General features: G+C 42.9%; 1 protein-coding gene across 21 annotated transcripts in view; it reads right to left on the bottom strand.

Moving 5' to 3' along the window:
- The window catches only part of MACF1 (microtubule actin crosslinking factor 1), a 303,966-nt gene that overhangs the window by 40,568 nt on the left and 236,771 nt on the right, over positions 1-26,627 (bottom strand). For 15 of the 21 annotated variants that reach the window (XM_056556581.1, XM_056556594.1, XM_056556588.1 and 12 more), the window contains 13 exons: positions 13,425-13,586; positions 12,928-13,098; positions 10,889-11,055; positions 9,518-9,677; positions 8,842-9,168; positions 5,369-5,453; positions 5,037-5,278; positions 4,669-4,875; positions 2,605-2,724; positions 2,243-2,350; positions 1,932-2,150; positions 1,464-1,667; positions 663-894 (listed from right to left, as the gene is read on the bottom strand). In XM_056556581.1, the coding sequence (XP_056412556.1) occupies positions 663-894; positions 1,464-1,667; positions 1,932-2,150; positions 2,243-2,350; positions 2,605-2,724; positions 4,669-4,875; positions 5,037-5,278; positions 5,369-5,453; positions 8,842-9,168; positions 9,518-9,677; positions 10,889-11,055; positions 12,928-13,098; positions 13,425-13,586 (2,404 nt within the window). The remainder of the gene's footprint in view (positions 1-662; positions 895-1,463; positions 1,668-1,931; positions 2,151-2,242; positions 2,351-2,604; positions 2,725-4,668; positions 4,876-5,036; positions 5,279-5,368; positions 5,454-8,841; positions 9,169-9,517; positions 9,678-10,888; positions 11,056-12,927; positions 13,099-13,424; positions 13,587-26,627) is intronic. The other 6 variants (XM_056556595.1, XM_056556590.1, XM_056556589.1 and 3 more) reach the window with 1 other exon arrangement.

Here is a 26,627-nt window from a genome sequence, read left to right as displayed (position 1 = left end):
CAGGATTATATCTCTACTGGTGTCACCTTTCACTGTACTCCTGAGAAGAAAACGCATTACTAGGTAATGATCATTGTAGAACAGGAAGTCTCAGCTATGATTTAGATCTAATGTCCAGAATGGAAAGTGAAAAATCTAATAAATATATGGATAATAAAGTGAAAAGTAGAAAAAAACCACCAAAAATTCTTAATAAATATGGTTAACATAAAAACGTAACTTAAACCATAGGTCATTTTTGATGACACATTGGCCCTGATTTACTATTGTAAACCCGACATGTGTTTGTTGGGTATTGTGCCAGAATTGAAAAAAACCGACTTATTCTCCATTTTACTGAGAAAACCTTAAAAAGGGGGTGTGGTCATCGAGAGGCGTGGCTATCAAAAGGGAACGTGTCCCTGATATTTTCACAAAAACCCATATTTACTAAGGTTTTCACAGAAAATGTAGCGGATTGGAGCTCTGGAAAACCCCACAGATCAGAGCATGAGTAAAAAAGGAAAATGTAGGAAAAAGTGCAAAATGTAGGAAAAAGTGCAAAATGTAGGTAAACCTTAGTAAATACCATGGAAAAAAAATTGTAGGGAATTAAAACCCAAAGAAAACGACACAACACAGGGCCTCTCTCTTTAAACTGAGGCTTCAGTTAACTTGCTTACCTTTTGCTGCAGGATCCATGTCTGGTCCTTGTGAGCGACTGAGTAGCTCCTCCCCACGATGTTTCAAGGCCTCAAAGGAAGGTAGTAATTTTTCAAGTTCCATAAGAGTGTTCTTGTTCTCACTGATACAATCACGGATCTTTTCCACCTCTGCAGGTATTGAAGGAGGCATATGTAGACGAGAAGCCATGCTCTCCAGTGTCTCCAACATAGGTCCCACCTTGTCATGGAACTGGTAGAACAATGAGTATATAAGAATTGTTACATTTATAAATGACTCGAAGACAAATTAAAACACATGAAAGTGGTAGGATGCAAAAAGGAGCAAAGGTTGAGGTTAGAAACTAATCAAGCACAACGACACTTACCTCCACAATCTGTAATGCAGAATAGTCAGGCCGACAGGGACAAGTTACCATGGCAGCACAACAGAAAGTTAACACATTCCACAAGGAAAGGGAGGTGACGTGAGATGAGAGGAGAGATGGGGGGTTAGTGGAGCATGAACCACAGCAACTCAACAATACAAACACAAAAACACATGGCAAACCATAAAACACACTTATGCTTGGACTATGGAGCAAGATGGTATGGAGACTACAGAGGATGCAAAAAAACAATTCATGTGCACATAAAGTACACAAAAAAGGAGCATTCATTAAGCCAAAATTTAATTCTCTTAACAATTTCCATTGGCGATAAACTTGTGTCCTACACTACAGCTCCACAATTTGTAAAGGAACTGAATCCGCTACAGTAAGCAGCATTAAAACAGCAAACAGACACTGTGCAATGGTATACCTGAGCAGCCTGTGCCAGTGCATCGTCCAATGCCAAGGCCATCTTGCGAACCTCTTCCTTAATTCCCAGATAGAGTTTTTCTGCTTTGATGTACTTTTCTTGCACCACTGCCCCTTCCTCAGGATTTAGATCACATAGATGTGGACCAATCTTTAACAGCTTGTCAATGTGAGGCTTGTGCTCAGCCACAGATTCTCTCAATTGCTGCAATTTCAACAAAGCAGGAAATGTAAAACTTCTGGTCCTGACAAAGGACTTTTTAATGAAAAGGATGAAGCTGATGGTGTGGAAAGTTATAGTGGGTCAGCAGAGGACATCATCTGAGACAACCTGCATTTCTTTGTTAGATGTAAGACATATTACCAGACTAATTTCTGCCTTGTGTCTTGGGAAATCAAACAGAGCTTTATACTGCGTTATAAATAGCTTGTATTACAGGGAAAACGAATAACCTGCAAGTTGTCCTACCCTTATTTCTTCTTGCTGCAGCTTAAGCATGTCATGATCGACAGCAGGAGGTGGCAGCTGGGAAATTGTGGCCTTCATTTCTTCAATCCAGGGGTTTAATTCCTCATAAGTTTCCCAGAACTGACCCACAAGAACCTGTGCACGTTCCAGACGGGCAGACCGCTCTGCATTTATGTGGCTGACCTCCTCATACTGCTGCAGCAACAATTTCGTTTTTTCCTGCAACAAATACAGATTTAAGTACTAATCTGGGCCCAAGAAAGAGTATTCCCTCACTATTAAAACAAGTCAAATTAAAGTTTTGCACTTACTTGTAAAATGGCCTTTTGTTCTTCTCCACATGTTCCCAGAATGTCTTCCTGTGTTCCAATCAAGTCATCTATTGAATCCTTATGGCGAATAATGTCTACAGAGAAAGCCTGCATGGTAACAAAAGCAGAATTCATCAGAATTTATCATTTAAGTAAACTCATTGTCACTAGTCACTATAAGGACTCCCCATTTGATCAAATACCCCCCACCTTTTTTTTTTATATAGATAGTAGAAAGTGAATATGTATAATAAGACAATACCAACTTTATTAGGATAATTGGTTGTAAGGCCCAAAAAAGTAGAAAGCGACTTTCTTTGCACAGATTTACATGCCCAGCAATAAGGGAACAGTAGTCATACCTTTTGCACTTGGAGCTGGGCTGTAGTCTGATCCTGCTCCAAGCAGACTGGACCGAGTGCCAAAAGTTTTCTCCTGGTCTCAGCCACCCAGGCTAACTCTGCGTCAGCAGCTTGCTCGTACTGGCAGGAAAGGAGCAAAGACGAAGGAGGACAATGAAGCAAACACACATTGCAGACACATTGAACACTGAATTAAATGTAGCATCTCCAGAGCTATTAGTTATCTAGAAAGGCTGTCCACCTTTATTTACTGGCTGGTATAGACCTTTGTGCAGTTTTTACTACACAGTTTAACTAGATGGTGGTCTATTATACCAAATTTGTGCATAAAAAAAGCTGTGTCTGATGTCCAAGGACAGAAACTATGCTGCACAGATGACATAAAGACTTAAGCAATGGTAATAAAATATGGAGTAGAGTCCAGCCAGTATACTGAAGTCACATTAAAAGCCCCTTTAGCAAGTGGCTCAAACACACTGGATGCTGCCACTTGTTTGACAAATTAATTCCTCACAACTGAGAAGGCAACAAGACTATTTTACCAGTCACTACCAAACATGGGAGACAGAAAATAAGTCCCAGGAACACATCACATTTACAGACACTGAAGCCTGCAGGGTTAGCAAAACAAAAAGCAATTACACATCAAGCAAAAGCTCCAAAACTAGTAGAGGATCCCTTGGGGATGAGCTGACGGAAATTAACTAGAAGCACCAGGAACTATATAAAACTTTATAGGTTTGATACATAAAAGAGGATTCCAGAGAACGTTTCCTTTTTGTTGTAAATACATTTATCTAATGTTGCCCAATTTTTTTGTAATCCTGTCTTAGAAGTTGTGTATGGCAGCAATAAAACAGTAAGGGCCCTCTGCTGCCACCAACATTTGTGTCATGAAATGTAGCGTTGCTCAAGCACTGCCAAGGATGCAGTGCAAGTTACACAGAGCCTATCCCTAGTGTACTGTATATTCCAATGCACTAGAACATACAATACGATGGGGGAAGCGGGATGTCACTAGCTCCTTGTACACTGCAGACTAGTGACAGATATAGCCTACCCCAGTGTACTGTATATATTCACCAACCAACATGGGAGTCTAAGGGCACCATATGGTCATTGTAGGACTATACATCAGAGGTATATAAATCACAGCAAAAATCGAAAAAAAGATCTAGACAAACTGACATAGATGCCCGGCTCACAACAAAACTGCTCTGGTGTAATGGTGCAAGCCCTGCATCTCTATCAGATAAACATGCTTTCCTCTTAGACATTAAAGAAGAGTGCAAGTCACTTACAGCTGAGAGCTTAAAAATGATAAGTAATCAGGTGCTGTGTGACTGTGGTTCTCTTGTTGTCTTTTGTTGGGCCGTTCTGCTCCAGGGGCTTCATATGGGGCCTGTTTCCTGGCTCATATTTTTATTCTGCCTACGGATTCATTCTTTATGCTGATATGTTGTTACTATGCTTGCATTTTTCGCTATGTGAGTTTTAAATTGTAACTTATGAAGTTTGGGTGCTCTTGCGGTGCTCTCTGGATGTGGAGTGTTGTTTTGTTCCTTTTTTTTTTTTTTTTTTAAGTAATCACATACGGGACACTAGAATGATGAACAAAACTAGAGAAGCCTGTTGATGGCAATAAAACTGTTTGCTTTTTACATATGCCCTATGGGCCTAAGGATGGAACAAAGAATGCAGCTCACATGATGGAGGAAATAGTGTGTAACATGGTTGCTTATTGTCTTTAAAAGGCACAATGATACAGCATGCACTTTCCCATAAGATAACAGAAATAGCTGGACCCCACATTAATTTGTTTACTGCCAAAGAAGTTACCGTACTAAATGACGGAAATGCCCTGGTTGCAAAACCCCTTTAAAATAACATGTGGCGATCAGTTCTAAAACAAGTGAACACATTTTTTTTACATCTACATCACTTCTGCTATACAATACAAATGCATGTGAAGGAGCTTAGAAAATGCTTTCAATTGTTCTATCTTTGAGTAAAACAAAGCAGAACGCACATTTATTACAGCCACACACCATTAAACATCCTTACCTGCTGTGATCTTTGAATGGCAGCATCTATCTGATCAACCCTATGTCCGATAGTAGTACTGACCGATCTATACTGTTCATTGGCATCTGAGACAAGTTTGTCTAGACCCTCACGGGCTCTCCAAGGAACAAGTTCTAGTAGGGCACTGCCCACCTCATTAATGGTATCAAGGACTATGCGGTACTCCATGGCCTCCTTCTTTAATTCCTGCATAATACATAAGAAATAAACAGTGTATAGGTACCTGTTAGCAATTCGTATAGTGGTCTAATATAACATTGCATGATTTATGGCTAAATAATGGAAACTGAAGAAATAGAACAAATTACATTCTATACCACACTTTATAACAATTTACATTTCCCTACCTTTTGCCGCTGTTGGAACAGTGGAATCAAATCTCCTGCCGGAGACTGCCTGCTTGTGCGAGCAAGTTCATCCTCAACCCTTCCTAGCCAGCTAGTCAACTCCTCATGGGTGGTCTGGAATTTGCTGGCTAGTTGTAAGGCCTGCTCCAAAGTCCTGAGAGCCTTTCCACTTGATGCCGTGATCTCAGAGTACCGTGTTTTGATGCCATCCAACTTCTCCTGGATCAGCAGTACCTCCTCACCTACACAATCATCATAGACAATAAACATCTAAATAGCAGCACAGAATCATCAGTAAAATATGAACATACACCACCCTCTAAAGACAATACCTGTTGTCTGCTTTAACAGAGCTTGTCCGTTTTTAACAGCTTGATCTACATTTCTCTTTCTATTGATTATTTCTTCACTTAGTGCCTTGGAGAAAGAGGAAACTTTATTAGAGCAGAAAATTTACACGTGAAAACAATCAAGAAATCATTTTTCCTCTCTATGGGTAGAGATTCTCATGGTGACCACTGTTCAGCTGAAAAAAATGCATTGGAATGTTACAGTTTGTGTGTTTTTGCCATATTGATGAAAAAGAAAATTCTACACAAAAAACTCTATTGTATATTGTGTTGTTCGACTGTGGAATATTGACAAGTTAAAAGATTTTTTTTTTCCATGAAAGAATCTAATCCCCTATCATGTCTGATCAGGAAGGGGTCTTACTGCTGGCCTAGTTAAAATACATCTTTGTAGCTAAGTTGTACTAAAAACAGACAACACCACTTCAGCTTGAATGACCTGCATGACCTGAATTAGATGTCCTGAATGACCATCTAAGCTCAGTTATGATCAAATCAATATTGATATCATCATTACTAAGCTTAGATGGTGGCTCAGAAGAACACAGGAGTGTCTGGAGTGCTCTGACAGATTTGACGAAAGGCAGAGATCTGCTGGCTATGAGTGTTACACAGGAGCCAAACAGTCAAAAATTGTTGACAAAACAGAAAAAGCTTTTGTTTATAAAAAATTAAAAGAAGTCTATAAATCACTCCAAAAAGATGTCCACAGCCTTTAATTCTGGGCTACACTCATACAAAACTACAGTACAGTTCATTCAACTTCACTGCAACAGCTACAGCAAAAAAAGATGTATAATTGTGGAGGCCTATGCAGGGTTGTATAACTGTAGGCCTAAGTCTGAAAAATCAACTAAAAAAACAAACGCCATCACGATATCTAAATAATTGTTTTCAACAACTAAAAATATACAAGTTATCAGTATCTGGATGGGGTGCAGCTATATTAGGATGTGGGCTAGCGGTGCTGGTATCTTCACCCTATGTTAATTAGTCCCGTGTAGTGGGAATACTGATAATGCATGGCGGCACTGCTAAGCAGCTTATAGTGAAAAAGGAGAGAGCAGGGAGACAACAAAAGCTAAACTGTGAAATTGTCTGACTTTCCGTAAGAACACTGAATTGTAGCCGGTGCGTTTGAGAGTCTAAAATGTTTGTGAAAAAAACAGCAAGTGATCTGTAAAGGCAATGGTGACTACTTAGCAACAGCAAGCTTCTAATATGACAAAGATGTTGACGATATCATTAAGTATTCATGAGCCCAGTGATACTTCCCCCAACAAGCTGTAAACAGAGGCATTTGTCTGCCCTCTGTTACAGTCATATGTCCTACTAGGGCATAGTGGTAAAGAATGTACAGTTGGGACTACTTCTTAAAATAGTACCAAGTGCATCGTTCCCCTAACCCAGTGTTTCCCAACCAGGGTGCCTCTAGCTGTTGAAAAACTACAACAACATGACCTGACAGCTGAAGATATTGTAACCTAGAGGGAACATGGGGTATCACAGTAATACTGAAATACTGCACCAGAGTCAAAACTATTACCCCAACAATGAATAATAAGTAAGGTCCATATGACTTGCCAATTTCTCTTTAAACAACAGACGTGGCTGAAACAAATTACAGGATGGGCCATTTATATGGATACACCTTAATAAAATGGGAATGGTTGGTGATATTAACTTCCTGTTTGTGGCACATTAGTATATGTGAGGAGGGAAACTTTTCAAGATGGGTGGTCACCATGGCGGCCGAGCATTCCTAGATGAACAGTTTCCTGGAAAGTGGATTGGTCGTCGTGGGCCAGTTGAATGGCCCCCAAGGTCTCCCGATCTGACCCCCTTAGACTTTTATCTTTGGGGTCATCTGAAGGCAATTGTCTATGCTGTGAAGATACGAGATGTGCAGCACCTGAAACTACGGATACTGGAAGCCTGTGCTAGCATTTCTCCTGCGGTGTATATAGTAGTATATAGCAGTGTATACGGATACTGGAAGCCCGTTCTAGCATTTCTCCAGCGGTGTTGCTATCAGTGTGTGAAGAGTGGGAGAAGAGGGTTGCATTGACAATCCAACACAATGGGCAGCACATTGAACACATTTTATAAGTGGTCAGAAACTTGGAAATAACTCATGAAAGAATAAAGCTACATTAAAACCAAGCACATCATTGTTTTTCTTGTGAAATCCCCAATAAGTTTGATGTGTCACATGACCCTCTTCCTATTGAAAAAACAAAAAGTTGGATTCAAAATGTCCGACTTCAAAATAGCCGCTATGGTCACCACCCATCTTGAAAAGTTTCCCCTCCCCCTCACATATACTAATGTGTCACAAACAGGAAGTTAATATCACCAACCATTCCCATTTTATTAAGGTGTATCCATATAAATGGCCCACCCTGTAGTAACATTTAGGCTGTGTTCACATGACAGAATTAGACATGGACATTCTGCAGCAGCAGAGTCCCATTGATTTTAATGGGATTCTGCTGCTCTGTTCACACAGCAGAATTTCTGGGGCAACAACATCTGCCATGAAAACCCTGATTCTGGCGCCCACAAAAACATTGAGAAACATTGATGGGATTCCGCAAGGAAATGCATTTCTGAGCAGTCCTAGCGCCGACGCTCTGCAATTCTTCAATTAGGAAGGTAGCTGGTCTTGAAGAGCAGATATACAGCACATCATGATTCTATCAGTTTCACTGACTACTATTCTAACTAGGAACCAACTGACACTTTTGCAAGATAAAAGTGCAGCCAACCGCAAAAAAAGATGAAAGGAGCAGCTTTTATTTTCAATAATATCCTGGAAAAGCAGCAGAACATAAATAGTTTTCATGGGCCTGAGAAATATTGGAAACCGCAAAATGTGATCTAATGTAGAGTCATAACTAATCTAAGTGTCTCCAGCCATATTTTACCATCTGTTACATGCTTCATAATGATGAGTACATTAGTAGGTGTCTGGTCCCTTCCTGTGTACAAGTACAACCTGTAACTGTCTGTTTAGTTAATGGAAACTACTGACCGCTTAGCTGAGGATGATTCTGGGCTCACTGGCACTAAGCTACTGATTATAATACAGCAGCATTAAGATGAATTATCCTTAAAATGGCTCATCATTGGCGTCAAATTATTATTATTTTTTTATAGATGATATAAAACAATTTGTCAAGAGTAAAGTAGCTTAAAAATGACGTAACCACTTTCCTGCAAGAGAACTCTGGTCAGATGGGACTGCTCCAGACCAGACAGAGATTGTAATATGCTGGAAAAGGGTGATTTATGGTCATAACTTAAAGGATTATTAGACTTCTTTGTGTAGTAAAGAAAATGTAATAAAATAAAAAAAAATTATCTGAATGTAGAAATTTGCAAATTATATACAAAGATGAGAAACAACAAATTAAATAAGAATGATAGAAATAAAAGATGAATTTAAAATGTACCATTTGGTTTTTGTGTTGATTCTGTAGGACCTCCAACTTGTAATCCTTAACAGAGACAGAGCTCAGTTTATCTTCTACTTCTGCCAGCCAGTTCAGGACTTCCACTTCGTCCTCCCCAAACAACCTGGCATTGCTCAGAGCTTGCCCCAGCAAGGCACTTTTCCTGCTGCATAGATCCTGAACCTCTTTATACCGAGCATGCAAGTAGTCTAGATTCTGTGCCAGCCTATCACGCTCAGCGGCACAGCACAGGGAAGAAAGACTGTCCACTAGCCTTCCAGCTTGACATACATCAGTCTCATGGACTGTTACATCATCCTCTAGACTCTGGAAATTGTCCAGTAGAAACAGAACAAAAATAAATAAAAATAAATAAATAAAACATGCAAAGAAATAAAAAGATGAACAAAATGAATAAAAAAGTTAAATAATAAAAGCAACACAACAAAAATATCTTCAAACAAAATCCATGATATAAAATAGTGAATGATAAATCATAAAATTATGAAAGAAAATAAAATATGTAAAGTATATGCAGATACCCGTAATGACAGGGCTTATATATATATACATATACATATATATATATATATATATATACACACACACACACAGTCAAACATTGTATACATATTGTCCAATTCAAAAGTTTTGACCCCCTTCACCCCTCGGTTACCTTGTGGCGTACAATCTGTTGCTGAATTTTTCCTGTCTGAGTGCCGATTGGCTCAGAATTTGCCAACTTCTTCTCTGTGGCGGAAAGCCAGTCAAATATGGGTTCAGTTGTTTCGTGAAACTGCTTGGCTAAAACTAATATGTCATCAAGTTGTTTTTGCCTGTACAGAAAATAACACAATAGTAATATTTTAATAAATTGTCTTATTATTTGTAGCTGGCAGGACCCCCCTGTAGACAGCAGCCCCCCCCTTTGTAGCCAGCAGGATCCCCCCCCCCCCATAGACAGCAGCCCACCTTTGTAGTTGCTCACTGTCTGGTGTCTCCGCAGCCCGATTCTGCCATTCGCAATATGGAGTCTTATGGAGGAGCATGTGACATACATGTCACTCTGCTTCCTCCGTAATGTTACGCTAGGCGCAGTGGAGTGACGTGTAGGTCACATGCTCCTCCATAAGATGCCATAATGCGGACGGCAGAACGGGGCAGCGGCAGTGATGAGAATGGGGCTGCAGCAGTGATGCGAACCGGAGGACGGAGCAGCGAAGCACTAAACCAGGTATCAGATTCGTATCGGGGACATTAGACGAGTCCCCGATGCCGATAGTAGTATCGGTATCGCGACATCCCTAGTAGTGGGTCATGGTGTGGTGGTATTATTCTCACTTGTATACTGGTATTATTGGTTTCAGTATACAGGATTTGGTCAGTAACAGTATGGTAGTAATATTTATTATTTATGGTGATAATATTCCTCTTTCCTTCCTCACTAAACCAAAGGACACATGTTTTTCTTGTCCTGTATAAATTTTTTTTTTTTATAGACAATGGGGAGGTTAGCAGGCAGGTGGGGGGGGGGGGAGGGTGTTAGGCCAGGCCTTGAGCTGTGGAAATGTATATAGTCACTTATATGGTATACAGATCCTGTGTACAGCTGGTATCTATTGCTATATGTGCACTGTGTATAGTGGTTTTATTCAGTACAGTATGGTGGTATTATCCAGTCATTGAGTGGTGGTATATATTTCCTCCTTGCATACTGGTATTGTTCGTGGAAAATTATCTTACCTACGTTAACCTGTTTTAAATATATGTGTTTATATAATTTTATTTTGTGTGTAGGGGTGGGGCATGAGGAGGGATTTGGGTGGGATATGGGCACGGCAGAGGTGTGACGATGGGCGGAGCCTCAAAGGGGGCCCTTGCTTTATTTGGTCCGGGGGCCCAGAGTGTTGTCAGTCCGCCCCGCTGACACATACTAATATTTTCAATCTATAACCCTCATGTACCTACGCTAGCAATAGTACTTGAGAAAGTAAAGATAGCAATAGTACTTAACTAGTAAAAAAAAAAAAAAAAAGTAAAACCACACCTTGACTGTGCCTTTTGCAGCAGAGATGACCACCTCTCCTTTAGAGTATCCAATTGACGGTTAATTTTCTCCCCATCCGCAGGTTCCGCGCCCTCTGCAATTCGTGTACCTTCAACTTGAATCATGTCTACAGTTGATCTGCGATCATCCAGGAGATGCTGCAGGAGCTACCAATGATAACATGAAGGGCGAGTTAATGTCATCACATAGAGGTAGACGTGTGCAATACTAACCCTTTAAAACAAGTTGATGCAATGGCATGGCATCCTTTATAAGAATTTTTTTTTTTCCCCCCTCTGGCCTTGTGTGCTAATCAGATGTCTATCCCATCCATAACAAAGCTGCCTATGGGGGAGTATGTGACCGTAACATCACTCTGCCTCCTTTATAGCAGTACACTGCGCACAAGCAATGCAAAGCTAGATTAAAGGAAAACTGTCACCAAGTTCACCCACACTAAACCCAATACACTGGGTTATAGTGTGGGTGAACAGGAGTCCATACATGGGTCACATTCATTTTTTTTATGTTTTCTTGTCGCCGAGTTGTCGTCCTCTAAAGTTCCGCTGTTTGCCCTTTACTTGCGCTCTGAGGGCAGGCCCCATGCCGGCAGCCTTGCTTTGTGTGCCGGAGGAAGGGGCCTTAAACCCCGCCCCCCCCCCTTTGTTTGCATATTCATTTTCCCCTGAGCGCAGCGTGTCGGGAGAAGAGTGCTCTGTGCAGTGTAACTGCGCAAGCATTGGTCCCTTGCTACACCCGGAAGTCGAGAGTAGCGAGACTTCAGAAATAGGTACTGGCGCATGCGCAGTTACACTGCACAGAGCGCTCTCCCGACGCGCTGCGTTCAGGGGGAAAATGAATATGCAAACAAGAGGGGCGGGCTAAGGCCCCTTCCTCCAGGACCCAAAGCAAGGCTGCCAGCGGGGGACCCGCCTTCAGAGCACAAGTGAAGGGCAAGCAGCGGAACTTTAGCATATGACAACTCCGCGACAAGAAAACATAAAAAAAAGTAAGTGACCCATGTATGGACTCCGGTTCACACACACTATAACCCAGTGTATTGGATTTAGTGTGGGTGAACTTGGAGACAGTTTTCCTTTAAGCAGCAAAGTGACATGTGTAATCACATGCCCTTCTATAGGCAGCCATCTTACACATCTAGACAGAAGAAGGTGTTCAGCTGACACACAAGGATGGGGGAATGGGGGCACTGGGCAGCAGAAAAGGCACAGTATATGAGTAAGCACAACAATAAATTATTATTCTGGTTTGCCATAAACTTGCTATAAGATTGCCAGCCCCTTACAACAACATATTAGTATCTGTATTACATCCACATGACCCAGGCAACCTGTCCCAGTAGTTTCAAATGAATCAAACTTAGATCACCACTGGTTCACTTACTGAAGTTCAGTTTGCTTGATCTACCATCTTAACCACTTAAGGACCGTCCCCTTAATGCAAGTCTATGGCAGGGGGCGTGACGACCGCCGCACCCCCTCCCATAGACTTGTATTGAAAGGGGCGGGCCATGACATCATGAGGGGCAGAGCCGTGACGTAACAATGCTCCGGCCCCTGTATTGCGCGTCATTACATGCAGAGCCAACTCACTCTGTGCTGTAATGATAGCGCAGTGCCGCAGCGGGGATCCTGGGGCTCCCTAGCTGCGGCACCGCGGTGATCTGACATCTTATCCCCTATCCTTTGGATAGGGGATAAGATGTCTAGGGGCAGAGTACCCCTTTAAGGGGTTAATATTGATGATCTACCATTAGCATAGGCCATTAATATGAGGACTGATTAACGGAGGGCCAAGAGTTGCACCCCAACTAATCTCATATTGAAGGCCTATTCTAAGGATGGGTAACAAGTCCTGGGAAACCTCTGCTAATAAGAGTTGATGTGCACTTAATAATAAACTCTGCTGTGGCAAGTACATGTGTAACTAACTGTCAACTCCTTTGATGTGACTTTCTGAATGATTGGTAGTATACAGAGCTATTTTATATGCTTTAAGTGTCTCTTTTGGTCTTGTACCTTTTGTTCCTGAATTTGAGCCTTCACCACTTTGTATTCGGCAGAGGGGGGCTTCTGATTTGCAATCAGGTCTTCTGTATCGGTGAGCCAGCTGAGCAGCGGTTCCAGAGCATCCTGGAACTTCCCACAATGCAGCAGAGCCTCCTGGAGCTGTGTCACTCGCTCTGCCACCTGTGTAGCAAACAATTTCTCATCACTCACTGCAAGATAGCAATCTTAGGTGACAAGGCGCTTGGGGGAGGAAGGGTCTGGCATCATTCTAAACAAGAATGTGATTTAACAGCAGGCTTTGCAAAACCGTTCCAAGCTGTACAAGTCAGATGGTCTCATCTCTAACACCCACACGCAGTCTATCTGACTGGAAATTGAATCTAAATCCTCCCACCACATCTCTGTGCAATGTAAGGTGTTGATTCTAAGACGGGCTGTCAAAAATCAGGAGAACCATACACTTCCATGTTAAATCTTTCTCCTGCAGACATTTTCTAACGTCTCACCTTTTTGTTTAGTGTGTTCCATTTGGTGTTTAGCTCCTCCGTGTCATGTTCTAGTCCGTGCACATCACAGTTTTTGTCCGCACTCTGAATCAGACCCTGACCGAGGCCATTCACTTGCTGCAGCCTGACCTGTAGGGAGTCTACCTGCTCCTTTTGAAAAGCCTTGAGAGAAAGACATAAGAATTAGAGTAACAAGAAAGAATACTGCAAATGTTGAACAAGCACAGGTGGTAGTTACATTTTATTTGCTATACAGGTCAAATTTATATAATACAGTTTTACACTGTTTTATTACAATAAGCACACATACAAAATAAGTCTTTGAAGCACAACAATAAATAAGACCATAAAAATGCAGGCAAAACTCATGGCAACTGCAAAGGAAGGGCGGCATCTCAGGGAAAGAAGGAAATGAGCTTACAAAGCTTACCGACAACATTTCAGCGGCAGCATGAAGTTAAATTGTCTGTTGATACTTGAGACCACACATAGTCAAGCATGGACACTTGTATACATACATATATACATATACATATATATATCTAATTGGTTTCTTTATATACACTTCTTGAGTATGTACAAAGAACAGTTTCATTTATTGTTAGTAGTTCACAGCATATGAATCCATCAACTCCTTTTGACGGAAAGATGGTCTTATTTCAGCAGACCATTTTAGTCATAGAAATACGGTCAGGTCATAGCCAACAGAAAAGCTGACATCATACAGGGAATGTACAGGAAACCTGTTTCTGGAGCAGAAATTATGGCTTTGGTTTCCCACAGAAGATAAATTGGGCTATATTACACAGTTTTTTTTAAAATAGACATGAAGATGTGAGGAGAAATTGTGTAGGCTCTGTTCACGACACTTTTTTCCTAACAGAAATATATTCTAACAAATGCAAAAACCTAAACTGGGCAGGTAAGGATGGGTTCACACTACGATTTGTAACTACGGTTCCCGTATACGGCTGGGAGGGGGGGGTGGGGCTTAATCGTGGCACCCGCACTCAGCCGTATAGGGGAACCGTATTTAATGCATGTCTATGAGCCGACCGGAGTGAACCGCAGCCTCCGGTCGGCTGCTTTTTCGGCCGTAGGCAAAAACGCGGTCGACCACGTTTAACCGCATACGGACGAAAAAACAGCCGACCGGAGGCTGCGGTTCACTCCGTCGGCTCATACACATGCATTAAATACGGTTCCCGAATATGGCTGAGTGTGAGTGCCGCAATTAAGCCCCGCCCCCTCCTCCCAACCGTATACGGGAACCGTAGTTACAAATCGTAGTGTGAACCATGTGTGCTTCTGGATATGCTTATTTTTGGGGGTACAGAAAACAAAAGCGACGATGCTTTTCAATACCATTATGCACTGGACCCCCACCGCTGTTCTAACACTCACTGGGTTGCCAACTGGGTGCCAAAACGGGACCAGGAAATGGAGATCATAGGGGAAGCAATAAACGTCGGAATGGCAAATCCAGGGTATTGATGAGTGAGTGACTTAAAAGGGGTTCTCCATTAAAAATTACCGCAAGCGCTCCTCACCGAGAGCCGGGGTCCTGCTCAGGAGATTGCGGGGGTCCTGGTGGTCAGACCTCCCAATAAGCTGCATATGCCCTTTCCTATGGATAGGGGATTAGATAGTTTTCACTGGACAACCCCTTTAATAACCCTTACTTTTTTTTAAGCCAACTTGACTTTCTAAAAAATATCTGGAAGAAAACCCCTTTACTTTGGACAATTCTCTTTTGTCCAACAATAAGTCCATCATGAGAGGGACCCTGAATGATAAGCTGTTATCAACAGTATGTTGGCAGGGGTTTGAAGTATCCCTGTCATTTAAAAAAAAAAAAAAAAAGTGTGAAGTTTTGATCGGTTGGGGTCTCAGGAGAATGAGCTAGGATAAATGGTAACATGCTTTACTATTCTGGCTCTCCGTGATCTTTGTCTTGCTGCTCCATTATGAGTCCGATGACCGATCAAAATTATGTTAAAATATGCGTTTTTTATAACAGGTAAACTTTAATCCTAATGTGGTGCCACCGCAGGAGAAATAAAGCATTACAAGGTGGCCAATGAAATTATTCAGAATTACTTCATATAAATGGATGGTGCCTGTATTCTGTGGAGAACAGCAGTGTTAAAAAGTACTACTTATAAAAAGAAAATTAGGCTTCCACACAGGTATTTTTTCTGGCATTTTCTGGAAAACTGCCACTGCAGTTTTTAAGCCAAAGCCAGAAGAGTATGCAAAAAGAATTGGAAATATAAAAGAAAAGATATATACTGTGTATACTCGAGTATAAGCAGAGTTTTTCAGCACGATTTTTCGTGCTGAAAACACCCCCCTCGGCTTATACTCGAGTGAACTCTCCGCCCTCAGTGGTCTTCAACCTGCGGACCTCCAAAAGTTTCAAAACTACAACTCCCAGCATGCCCGGACAGCCATTGGCTGTCCGGGCATGCTGGGAGTTGTAGTTTTGAAACATCTGACGTTGCCTTGACGACGACGCACAGGGACGTTCATGCGCAACGTCCCTGTGCGTCGTCATCAAGGCAACGTCACTATTCCAGGCCCGAAGCGTGGAGAAGAGGCCCCCCCCCGGAACGACTATGCCTCCCCACTGGACGGTCCCTGCAGCAGATGGCCCAGACCAGCTCACCCTTCCTTCCCGCAGTGGAGAGGTGAATACAAAACTAAAGGGGGGGGGGGGGGGGGGTCTGGATGACGATGAAGGCCGCAGTGGTCTTCAACCTGAGAACCTCCAGATGTTTCAAAACTACAACTCCCAGCATGCCCGGAAAGCCGATGGCTGTCCGGGCATGCTGGGAGTTGTAGTTTTGAAACATCTGGAGGTCTGCAGGTTGAAGACCACTGTCATTGACAGGCAGTGATGATGAAGGGGAGGGGGGGGTGGGATGATGACAGATGGTGATGATGAAGGGGGGGTGTGGGATGATGACAGGGGGATGATGACAGGCGGTGATGATGAAGGGGGGGTGGGATGATCACAGATGGTGATGATGAAGGGGGGGTGTGGGATGATGACAGGATAATGATGAAGGGGGGATGATGACAGGCGGTGATGAGGAAGGGGGATGATGACGAGGGTCTTAATGACGGGGGTCTGGATGATGACAGGGGAGGGATGATGTATTTCCCACCCTAGGCTTATAGTCGAGTCAATAACTTTTCCTGGGTTTTTGGGGTGAAATTAGGGGCCTCGGCTTATATTCGGGTCGGCTTATACTCGAGAATATATACGGTATCATACTTCTCCTTCCTACTGGATCCACTTCTGACTTTGGCTCAAAAACTGCAGTGTCATTTTTCCCCAAAAACGCCAGAAAAAAAACTTGTGTGGAAACCAAACCTAATAGGTGTGAATTAAAGCGTTAATATCATTAAAGACTATAATGGATCCCACCACACGCAATTAGACAGACTGAGTGCTGGGTCAGGGAGTGAACTGAGGGGCAGCAATGTGCTTCACCTGGCTGTTTGTTATGAACGGTAAGAAACCCCAACCAGTCAAAATTCTTGAAACTTCCCTGAGACATATCAAAAGTTCTGTATAATGATAACACTTTAACAAATAACTAAAATTACAATTTCCCAAAAAGATAGGAAGACAAGTTTGAGAAATACTGTTTTATACATAGTAATCAAATGAATATGATCCACAGATACATATTTCACACAATAAACACTTTTATATGGCTAAGCTTTGGAAAATGAGGAGTGGTGTCTTAGAACCAGAATGCTTGCCAGCTAAATGTCTCAATAATATCTGATTTCCTTTCAGCAAAGACCAGGAAGTCTATAAAGTAATGGGATTATAATTGTGAAAAAGAGCAGACTGATTAAACTTGAGTTGATGGCATCATCCAGTATACTGTGTGCACAACTCAGATGGCTTGTGCCCCACTCCTATCTAAGCAGGAGAAAAACAGATGTATCCAGCACTAGAGGCTCAGGCAGTTCTGTCCACATTTTTATTAGGTTTCTTGCACTAGGCTTCATTTGTGTTTAATCATTTAAAGAAGCATTACAGTATTTTCTGTTCATTAGCTCTATGTAGCTGTAGAAATACCATTCTGAGACTAGCGCTGGGAGACTGGCTTAGAGAGTACAGCAGTGGGAGAGAGGGGGGGGGGGTAAGTATTTGTTTTTTTTAATGGCTTCCAACAGTATCAGCACATTTTTTTTACAACTCTGAATAACCCTTTAAAAGGGAACATATCCATATTTTTTTTTAAAATCCTGAAATATTGCATTTTTTTATTTTGGTCACTAGGCCTAAAACTAAGCTGAGACATCCTGTTCTGTCTGTAACGAAAAGGAGGGCTTTTACGGCAACTTATTATAAGTGAGTTGATTTATTTATTTAATAAATAACTGAATAAATAAATAAAATAAAGTCCTCCAAGGAGCTAATAACAAAATGAAGCAAATATTATTAAAAATAAATAAAACACATTCCACATTGATCCAGTGCTAGGAACTGCTCTAGGTCTCTTTATTAAAACTATAGTCAGCCTTGTGGTATATAGCTACCATAATTCTGCATTCTAATGTAAATAACCTTGGAGGATGAGGGCTCTGGAAGCTACAGGTAAACAGTTTTATTTATTTCTGCATAGTCCATGGACTAAATTCATGTGAAAATATTCTCATTTAGCAAATATAGAACTCAAGAAAAACTGGGGCAGATTTCTATGGTAATTAAATTATGGCATATTAAGGAAGATTATCAATAGGAAAGCTATAGCCCGAAGCAACAAGCCTAGGTTTACAGCAACTATGTAAGTCCCCTTTCACACTATAAAGTTGCTCAGTTAAAACATCCGTTATAAACTTCTGTTAGAAAAGCCTTAATAACGAATACTAAACGGCCCTTACAAAATCCCATTCAAGTCTATGGGATTTTTTGATTATCCTTTATGACCCGTTATAGCCCGTCATGAATAACAGATGTTATATGTGACGGAAGAAAAAACGGCACATGCACTAAAGTTTCACAAGAAACGGTGAATTAACAGCCGTTATTTTTAACATTGAAGTCTATGGCAAACAGATGAGCCTTTATGTCATCCGTTTGCACCTGGATTATAATATCCGTTATTATTTCTGGCCATGCTCAGAAGAAATGACATCAGCAGACTCCTGCAGTGCTGAGGGACTACTACTACTCCCATCATGGAACAGACTTGTTTCCATGATGGGAGTAGTAATTCCCCGGCTGCGGAGGTCACATTAGTGTTTGTACTTGTTTGTACTACATCCCCCATCATGGAACCGACTCTGTTCCATGATGGTGGTTGTAGTAGAGGGGCTGAGGGACTGATCGCACCGGTCTCACTTCTGAGACCCGATGCGATTAGAAGATATTAAACAGGGGAAAGGGTGGCATGCTCCATTCCCCTATGATGTATTTTACTTATATTTTTAAATTCCCCGCCAGGAGCCCTGAATAGAAGCGCTGCGGTGCAAAAAGATATATAGAATCGCTGGGGGGGGGGTCTGGCCCCGGCAGCGCTTCTATATATCTTGCCCCCTGCTGCGCTATACAGGTCCTGCCCCCCGCAGTGCATTTATATAGGTATTGCCCCCCGCAGTGCATATATATTCCCCCCCGCAGCACATATATATTCCCCCCTCCCCCAGCGCATATATATATATTGCCCCTGCAGCACAGGTGTGGGTGGGTGTGCGTATATATATATATATCTCCGCTGCAACGCTATCATAAGCACCCGGCAGTGCTATGAATGAAAAGCATTCTATTAGTAGCGCATCTGGCCGGCCCGATGCTGAAAGAAAACTGGTCTTTCATAGCGCTGTGGTGGGATATGTACATAGAAGCACTGTGGGGGCCAGATAACGCTATATGTCTGGCCCCCACAGCACTTCTATAATCATATGCCTCCGCAGCGATATGAATGAAAAATATTCTAACAGCAGCACATCTGGCCGGGAAGCCAGCTGGCGCGATGCGCTGCTGATAGAATACTCTTCATTCCAGGCGCTGCAGCGCCATATGATTATGGAAGCACTGGGGGGGCCAGACATATGGATACATGTCTGACCCCCGAAGCACCGATATACAGGGGGAGAATCATACATATACACATGGGGGGGAATAAGGGGACGCACTGAAGTTTAAAAACCCCACCGGGAGCTCTGAATGGCTCCTCCGTACTGGCCATTCAGGACGGGGAATTTTAAAATGAAAGTAAAATACATCGTAGGGGAGTGGAACATGCCACCTGCTCCCCTGTTTAATAACTTCTAATCGCATCGGGTCTCAGAAGATAGACCCGGTGCGATAAATCCCTCAGCCTCTGTACTACAACCCCCATCAAGGACCAGAGTCTATTCCATGATGGGTGTAGTAGTACAAACACCAATGTAGCCTCCCCAGCCACGGCAGACTCCCGCAGCCAGGAAACTACTACTCCCATCATGGAAACAAATAGAGGTGTTAAAATGAGCATACATGACAGATGTTATAACGGGTCTTAATGGATGAATATGCCCGTTTTGACAGACTTTATTCAGCCGTTAACACCAGTTATTTCATCCATTTTTACACAGAAAACAGATGTTTAATAACAGATGAATGCTCATAGTGTGAAAGGAGCCTAACAGTAATCCTTTATAAAAAGTGACCCCTAGATCTATGAAGGGAAGGAAATGAAATAACATGTGCTTCTGTCAAACAGAAAAATAAACATATGGCCTTGTTACCAATAGCAACTACAGTGCAATTATTTTCCACAATAGATTTAGATAAGATAGCTGAACTCTGATCGGTTGCTATAGGCAACAATGCATGTTCTTCTGCTAAACTAAACAATTCTGATAAACCAGACTGTATACAGAATGTCTATTATTTCAAATGTATCAAAATGAACGGGTATGGTATAACATTCTAGGTGTGTTAGGCATACTATCTTGTACTAGCATATATATACTGTATGTTACGTCAGCAAAGATTTCCTTTTGCAAGGTAGTAAAACGCTAAAGAAACGAATGTCAAAACGGACACCATTGTTAATGGGATTGTTCAAGGTATCCAAATAAGGGGATGCCTGACTGGTCCAGACGCAAGTAGGAGAATTTGTCTTGCAGTGTTTTCCTATCCAGCTTTAAATCTTTTGAAATGGAAAAAAAAAATTCTGATACATTTTCAGCTGTGGTCGGTTTTTGCACCAAACACTGAAACCAATGCAATGTGGGGGAACTCAGCAGCACATTGCCTCATATCTAAAAAATTAATTTACACAATGTATGACCCAGTAACTCTACATGCAGGAATGTATACAATATTATTTCAGTTTTGGCCATAGAAAGCAATCTGATCACCTTTTTCACTTTAATATCTGGACTGAAAACATGGGAGCTGGAATCTGATAGCTTGGTAGGGCAAAACTGACATTTCTTTCTGTCACTTCCATGTACACATATCATTTGGCTGTTGGTAAAATTCCTAGCGATAACCTTGTATGTACAGTAGCAGAAAAGAGGTGTCTGAACGGTGCCAATCCACAACATTAGTTACAGCTAATGTACAATATAGTTTAACTATAGCGTGCAAATTACAAGGACGGTATCATAGCAACTAGAGCGTGAAAAAAAAGTTTAGATCTTGTGGAAAATAAAAGGTCCCTGCACTTGAGTGATATAATATATGGCTTTCATGCATTACAATTACCCTCTTGATGGAAAAAAGATTTAGAGAATCCGAAAGTTTGAGAAGCCAATAGCTCATGATGGAGCCACGTGCACATGACAGTAAGTGAAGGGTGGGATGAGGCAGGAAATACGACAGTTAAAGAGGTTAGCCCGGTTTTTGCATGTATTAATGAATATCCCTCTCTACAGAAACTTCAGCTCCTAGAAATTCCTCACGCAGAAGCAGATTTCTCTGTACTTGATGTGCTGCAGCTCTCCGCCTACAGCATGCTATGAAAAGCATTGTGCACTAGTGATCTATAATTAACCATTGGGTGAACAAACTGTATGCAAATCCAGAATGCAGTCATCGCCCAAGTTATGTAACCAGTAGGTCTCATCTTCTCTTTATAAGGGCACATTTACCAAAGCACTAAGCCCAAAGTCATTACACAGAAAAACAGGATTAGTAGTATAGAAATGACTAGGAGCAATGGATATTCAGTACAGATGTAAGAAGTACAGTACTGCATTTGTTACCTCTGTGGCAGAAGGCAAAACACTGGGGTCAGGATCCACTTGTCCTGTACAGATCTCCTCAGACTGTAAAACTACACAGGCTCCGCCTTCTTCCCTTGATGCCAGACTATTGTTTGCTGTGTTTACAGACAGAGAACAGCTGTCACTCACAAGTGACAAATCAGCACGTGCATTGAGCCCTTCAGACACAAGCTCAGATTCAATGTCGCCCTGACTTGGGAAAGGCTCAGGAGACTCGTACTGCTTTTCATACGCCTGCCTTGAAGATGCTGCGTCCTTGCAGTCTTTTTCAAATGACTGTACTGTACTTTCCGCACTTACGTCAAGTTCAGTGGCTGAGGAGTCCTCTACAGTTTTTGATGATTTGCTATATTCAATGTAGGCTTCGGGGAAGATGTCAATCTCACTGCAGGACAAAGTGACCTCCTGCCGAACTACAATGGAATCGACTTCAGTAGATGCTGAACTGTAATGTTCCTCAGTGATTTCTCCTGGAGTGAGGAATTTCTGTGCATTGTCCAATTTATGAGCATTTAGTGAACCAGCAAAGTCATCTTGTAACCTTGATTCCTGGGAGGTAGAGGATTCTAAGCTGAAACTATTAAGGCAACTGAGAATGCTAGAACCCTGCTGCTCATCTACTAGGTCTTCCGATGACAGTAAAAATGCCTGAGCTAAATAGGCCTCAGTTTCGGGTTTATTTATGCTAGGAGATGTGTCACATGCTAAACTGTCTTGAATATCTGTATCCACTACAATTTCCGTATTGACTTCATTCACTGCAGACTCCACTGGTATTACCACAGTAGTCCTTCCATCTAAACCCTCATTTGTTTCTTCTAAACATGTATAGAAGGATGCCTCAATAATGGACTCATATGCAACATTACAGAGCCTAAGCACACCTGAACTTCCCACTATCTCTAAAGCTTGAGGGGTCACATTCTGATCAATGACCTGAAATGAGGTGGACTGAGTCAATTTATTTGAAATACCATTTTCAACTGCTAATATGTTCTTTATCTGGTTTCCCCTGGCCCTTTCCTCATTGTTACTTGTACTGTCATCAGGTAGGTCTTGCAGTTCACTAGCAGATGTGGAGCTCTGCAGGCTGTCATCCACTACTTCATCGGGTAGGCTACTGCACCCATGTGTTGTTGTAGAGCCTGTTGGCTCCCCCCCATCTGAAACCTCGTCACAAGAGTCTGCACAAATAAGATCTGTGCTCTGAAATGAAGCTTCACATGTCCAAGACTCATCTGGTTGCTCTGAACTACCCAAACATGAATCTCTTTCCATGTCACATACAGGGGAGTAGGACTCTGTATGAGGAACATAAATTGGGGCAGGGGTCTCCTCTACCCATTCGAGGACAAGTTCAGTAATGCCATGTGCATGCTCTGTGTCCAGTGGCCCTGATGATACTGGCATTGCTAGTTCTACATGACTGCTGGCTGTGAAGGACCACTCATCCATTTGTAGTGAAGAAAGGTCAGGTAAGTCTGCACAGGTCCGGGTCTCTTTAGTAATTTTATTGGCAATGGTAATTATGTCCATGGAATTACTATGAAAATTATCCAGACAAGAGTCTGGAGTGGAGCAGGCAGATGTGTCAACTTGCTTGGAAGAGTTTGTTGGCTGCTTTGTGCTTATGACAGGTGTTAGTTCATCAGGTAGAGGGGAGGTTTTAGCACTGTGGCATGCACTGTCAGGGCTAAACATTTCAGTAGTGAGTGAGTCAATACAGTTAGCTTCAGCGTAAGTGTGGTCTTGCAGGGTGTCTGGTTGTGACTCTTTACTGGCCTCCTGTTTTGTTTTTGGACTACTATCAGATTCCACATGTGATGGGCTCTTACCATCCACCTTCTCCTCAGCAGGATCTGGGGCTGACTCATGGAGCTCAGCAGGCTCATCTGCTGCTACTGTCAGGCACTGCTTCTCCAATTCCAGGAACAACTGGTCAGAATCTGTGTCTGACTCTGAATCACTATAGCTGCCCAGTTTTTGGTATCTCCTCCTTGCGACTTTTCCTGCACTAACAGCTGAGCAGCAGCTGTAGTCCTCAATGGTTTCTGGCCAGTGGGTAGTCTCTGGTATGACTGTACGATCCAGAAGGGAAGTGATAGTGTCTAGATTACTAACAGAGCCCATCTTATCTGGAGACCCCTCATTAAATCCAATCACCTCTCTTTCCTCTATTTTACAAGGCAACATATGTCCATCACACACTGGCACAGCATGACAAGCCCCTCCGGAGGCCATGTCTTCCCACTCCTCTTCTGCTTCCATCAAGATATTTAATTCATCCTCCTCAAACTTTAACTCTGACTCAGTCTTCTGTCTCAGATTTGGCACAATAAGAACATTTGCAGATTCATCCAACACCTCATCGCTTAGACATGGAGATAAGGGCAGAGTTTCAATAACACATTCCTCATAAGCCATTTCAGCAACTTTATGGTGACCATCACTCAGGCTTCCCTTGATAAAGCTCTTTAGTGCCCTGGGCCACGTGGCACTAGGAAAGTTGTGCCCGGGTTTGGAACGTGTACACAGACTTGTATTTTCTTGTGCTAGCAAAGGATCATGCTCATACTCACTGTCATTGTAGTAATCAAAACTCTGCACATGTTGGCAGTGTGAGTCGCCATGTTCCAAATTCGGATTTTCAGAATGGGAGGGAGCAGGTGTTCTGATCTGACTTGAAATGGATGAAATGGACCCAGTCTGCTCATGAAGAGAGTGCTTGGTGCTGTCAGGCAACAGCTGACTGAACTCGGTCTTATCATGTAGGGAATGGCTGGAGGTGCCAGCCTCTGATACCTCACTCAAGGAGGCCTCTATACGTTCCGCAAAGTCTGGGAAATTTGGTGGAATAAAGGCTTTCCATGATCTCCGGTTGACATTTTCTTTGCGGTCAGCATTTGGCCTGCGACGAGGTGGCACAGGGGCAGATTTCAGAGTATCATTGCTTAACTTGAGGGCATCAAATATCACACGTTCATCTAGCTTTTTTGTTTCCTGTGCTTTCGAATCGCATGTATTTGATGTGCCCAGGGTACCATTGCTTGATAAGGTTGCCACTTCTGTTCGGTCCATGGTACTCTTTGAGGGCTGACTAAGTTTACATCCCTGGTCGATCTGTTCATTGATCCTCATGGTGTCATAGATGGACCTCTGAGGAACATAGCAGTCCTCGATGTAACCATCCTCCTCTTCCCCCTTCCCTAGACATGACGGGTTTTGGCGCAGACAATCCGGGCGGCTAAGTGGCTTTCCCATCTTGTGTGCCCAGTCCTTGTGAAAGTATCAGTCATAAAAGTGTATCTATGAAGTGCACATTCACCATGAGGCTGCTGTAATCCCATGCATTAGTTATCACATAATACTGGACAAGGTCATGTTCAGCAGACCATAGGAAATTGCTGCTGATCCCCAGTACAGACAGGACAGGCAGTAGTGATCAGGGGTGAAGGCTGGCAGGCCCGGCTGGTGCGCTGTTCCCACAGGGCTCGGTACCGCTCCGTCTCCGCTGCGGTAGTTGCATCCTGCTCTCCAGCTGCAGGCAGATCACAGATGTGCTGTTATGATTTGAATCGCGCCTGTGAGCGGATATTCCTGGAAGTTCACACACAGGAAGTTCAGTAAGAGGGGCACACTGTGCGGTTTCCTGTGAGCGGCACATCATGGCATTGTGTGCCCGCTGCCAGTCACAGGAGCCTGCCTTCCATCACTGGGCTTTGTCTGCCGGTGCAGTGTATCGGGATACCCGGGCTCCCGCCTCCCTCGCTGGAGCTCCACAGCTGCCTCACAATAAGAGTAGAAAAAAAACTTCCCCGAACAAAGGGCTGGATCGGCGGCCGCGCTCCCAGCCGCACTTCACATGCAAGATGCGATCCGGTCAGCGTGTTCCGCTCCCTGCCGTCACTCCCGGCTCAGCTCTGCTCATCTCCCGGGTCCGCGCACCGAGCCGTGAGAAGAAAGTCTGCGGGAAACGGACTGGAGAAGAAACACCTCCCGTGCAGGGCGCCGCCTCCACCACCGAGTACCGCCTCCGGGACTGGCACCGCCTCACTTAACGGGCACCAGCGCCTCACTCAGGGGGACAGAACAGCAGCAGGTGGCACCATCCACCAGCGGGAACCAAGCCCTACATACCACCGAACCACTGTACTAACTGCCCACACATGTGCCTGGACCATCCTAATGGTGTACAAGGCATCATGCCATGGAATATTTACAAGCCATTCACAACGCTACAGAAGGGCTTCTAGTTTTACCACTTTACATTGATTTTAACGGAAAAAGAAGCGAGGTTACTGTTCAGAGTGCCACCGAATGTAAGCCCACATTGACAGCAACCAAAACAGATTCTATGAAGCATGAGGCCCCCCCCCAAGAGCGTTTCTGTTAGCAGTGTGAACAAATCCTTATGCTATACCAATCCCTGCCAACATTTCCCAGGTTCCCAGTGCTGTCAATACATGTGACTCCTGCAGCCAATCACTGGCCTCAGCGGTGACAGTCAACATGTCATGGCTATGCAAACTGATTGGCTGCTCAGGTAACATGTTGTGTCACAGGAGCCAGTATCACTTTTGGTATTTTACAGCAGCCATTTCTAAAACAATCAATGACACTTGACAACTATTGGAGGCTGTTTTTTGAACACAGCAGTATAGCATATTCGTGTAAGGATGCATTCACACTATGTTTTTGCAATACAGTTCCCGTCAATGGGAAAACCATACAGAACCGTATTGAAAACCATACGCCAAATGATGCATCCGGTTTGCATGATTTTGTCTGTTTTTTAACCCGTACCCAAAACCGTAGCCTAGTAGTTTTTGGTCCGGGTGAAAAACCATATTAAACTGTATACTTTGTTTTTTTAAACATGGGAGTCAATGGGAATCATACAGAACCGTATGTATGTACGGTTCCCTCCGGTTTTTACCATACGATTTTTGACTATGCACG

This window comes from Hyla sarda, chromosome 2 (assembly GCF_029499605.1).
Source record: "Hyla sarda isolate aHylSar1 chromosome 2, aHylSar1.hap1, whole genome shotgun sequence".
Lineage (NCBI taxonomy): Eukaryota > Metazoa > Chordata > Amphibia > Anura > Hylidae > Hyla > Hyla sarda.
This window is presented reverse-complemented; position numbering and strand designations above follow the sequence as displayed.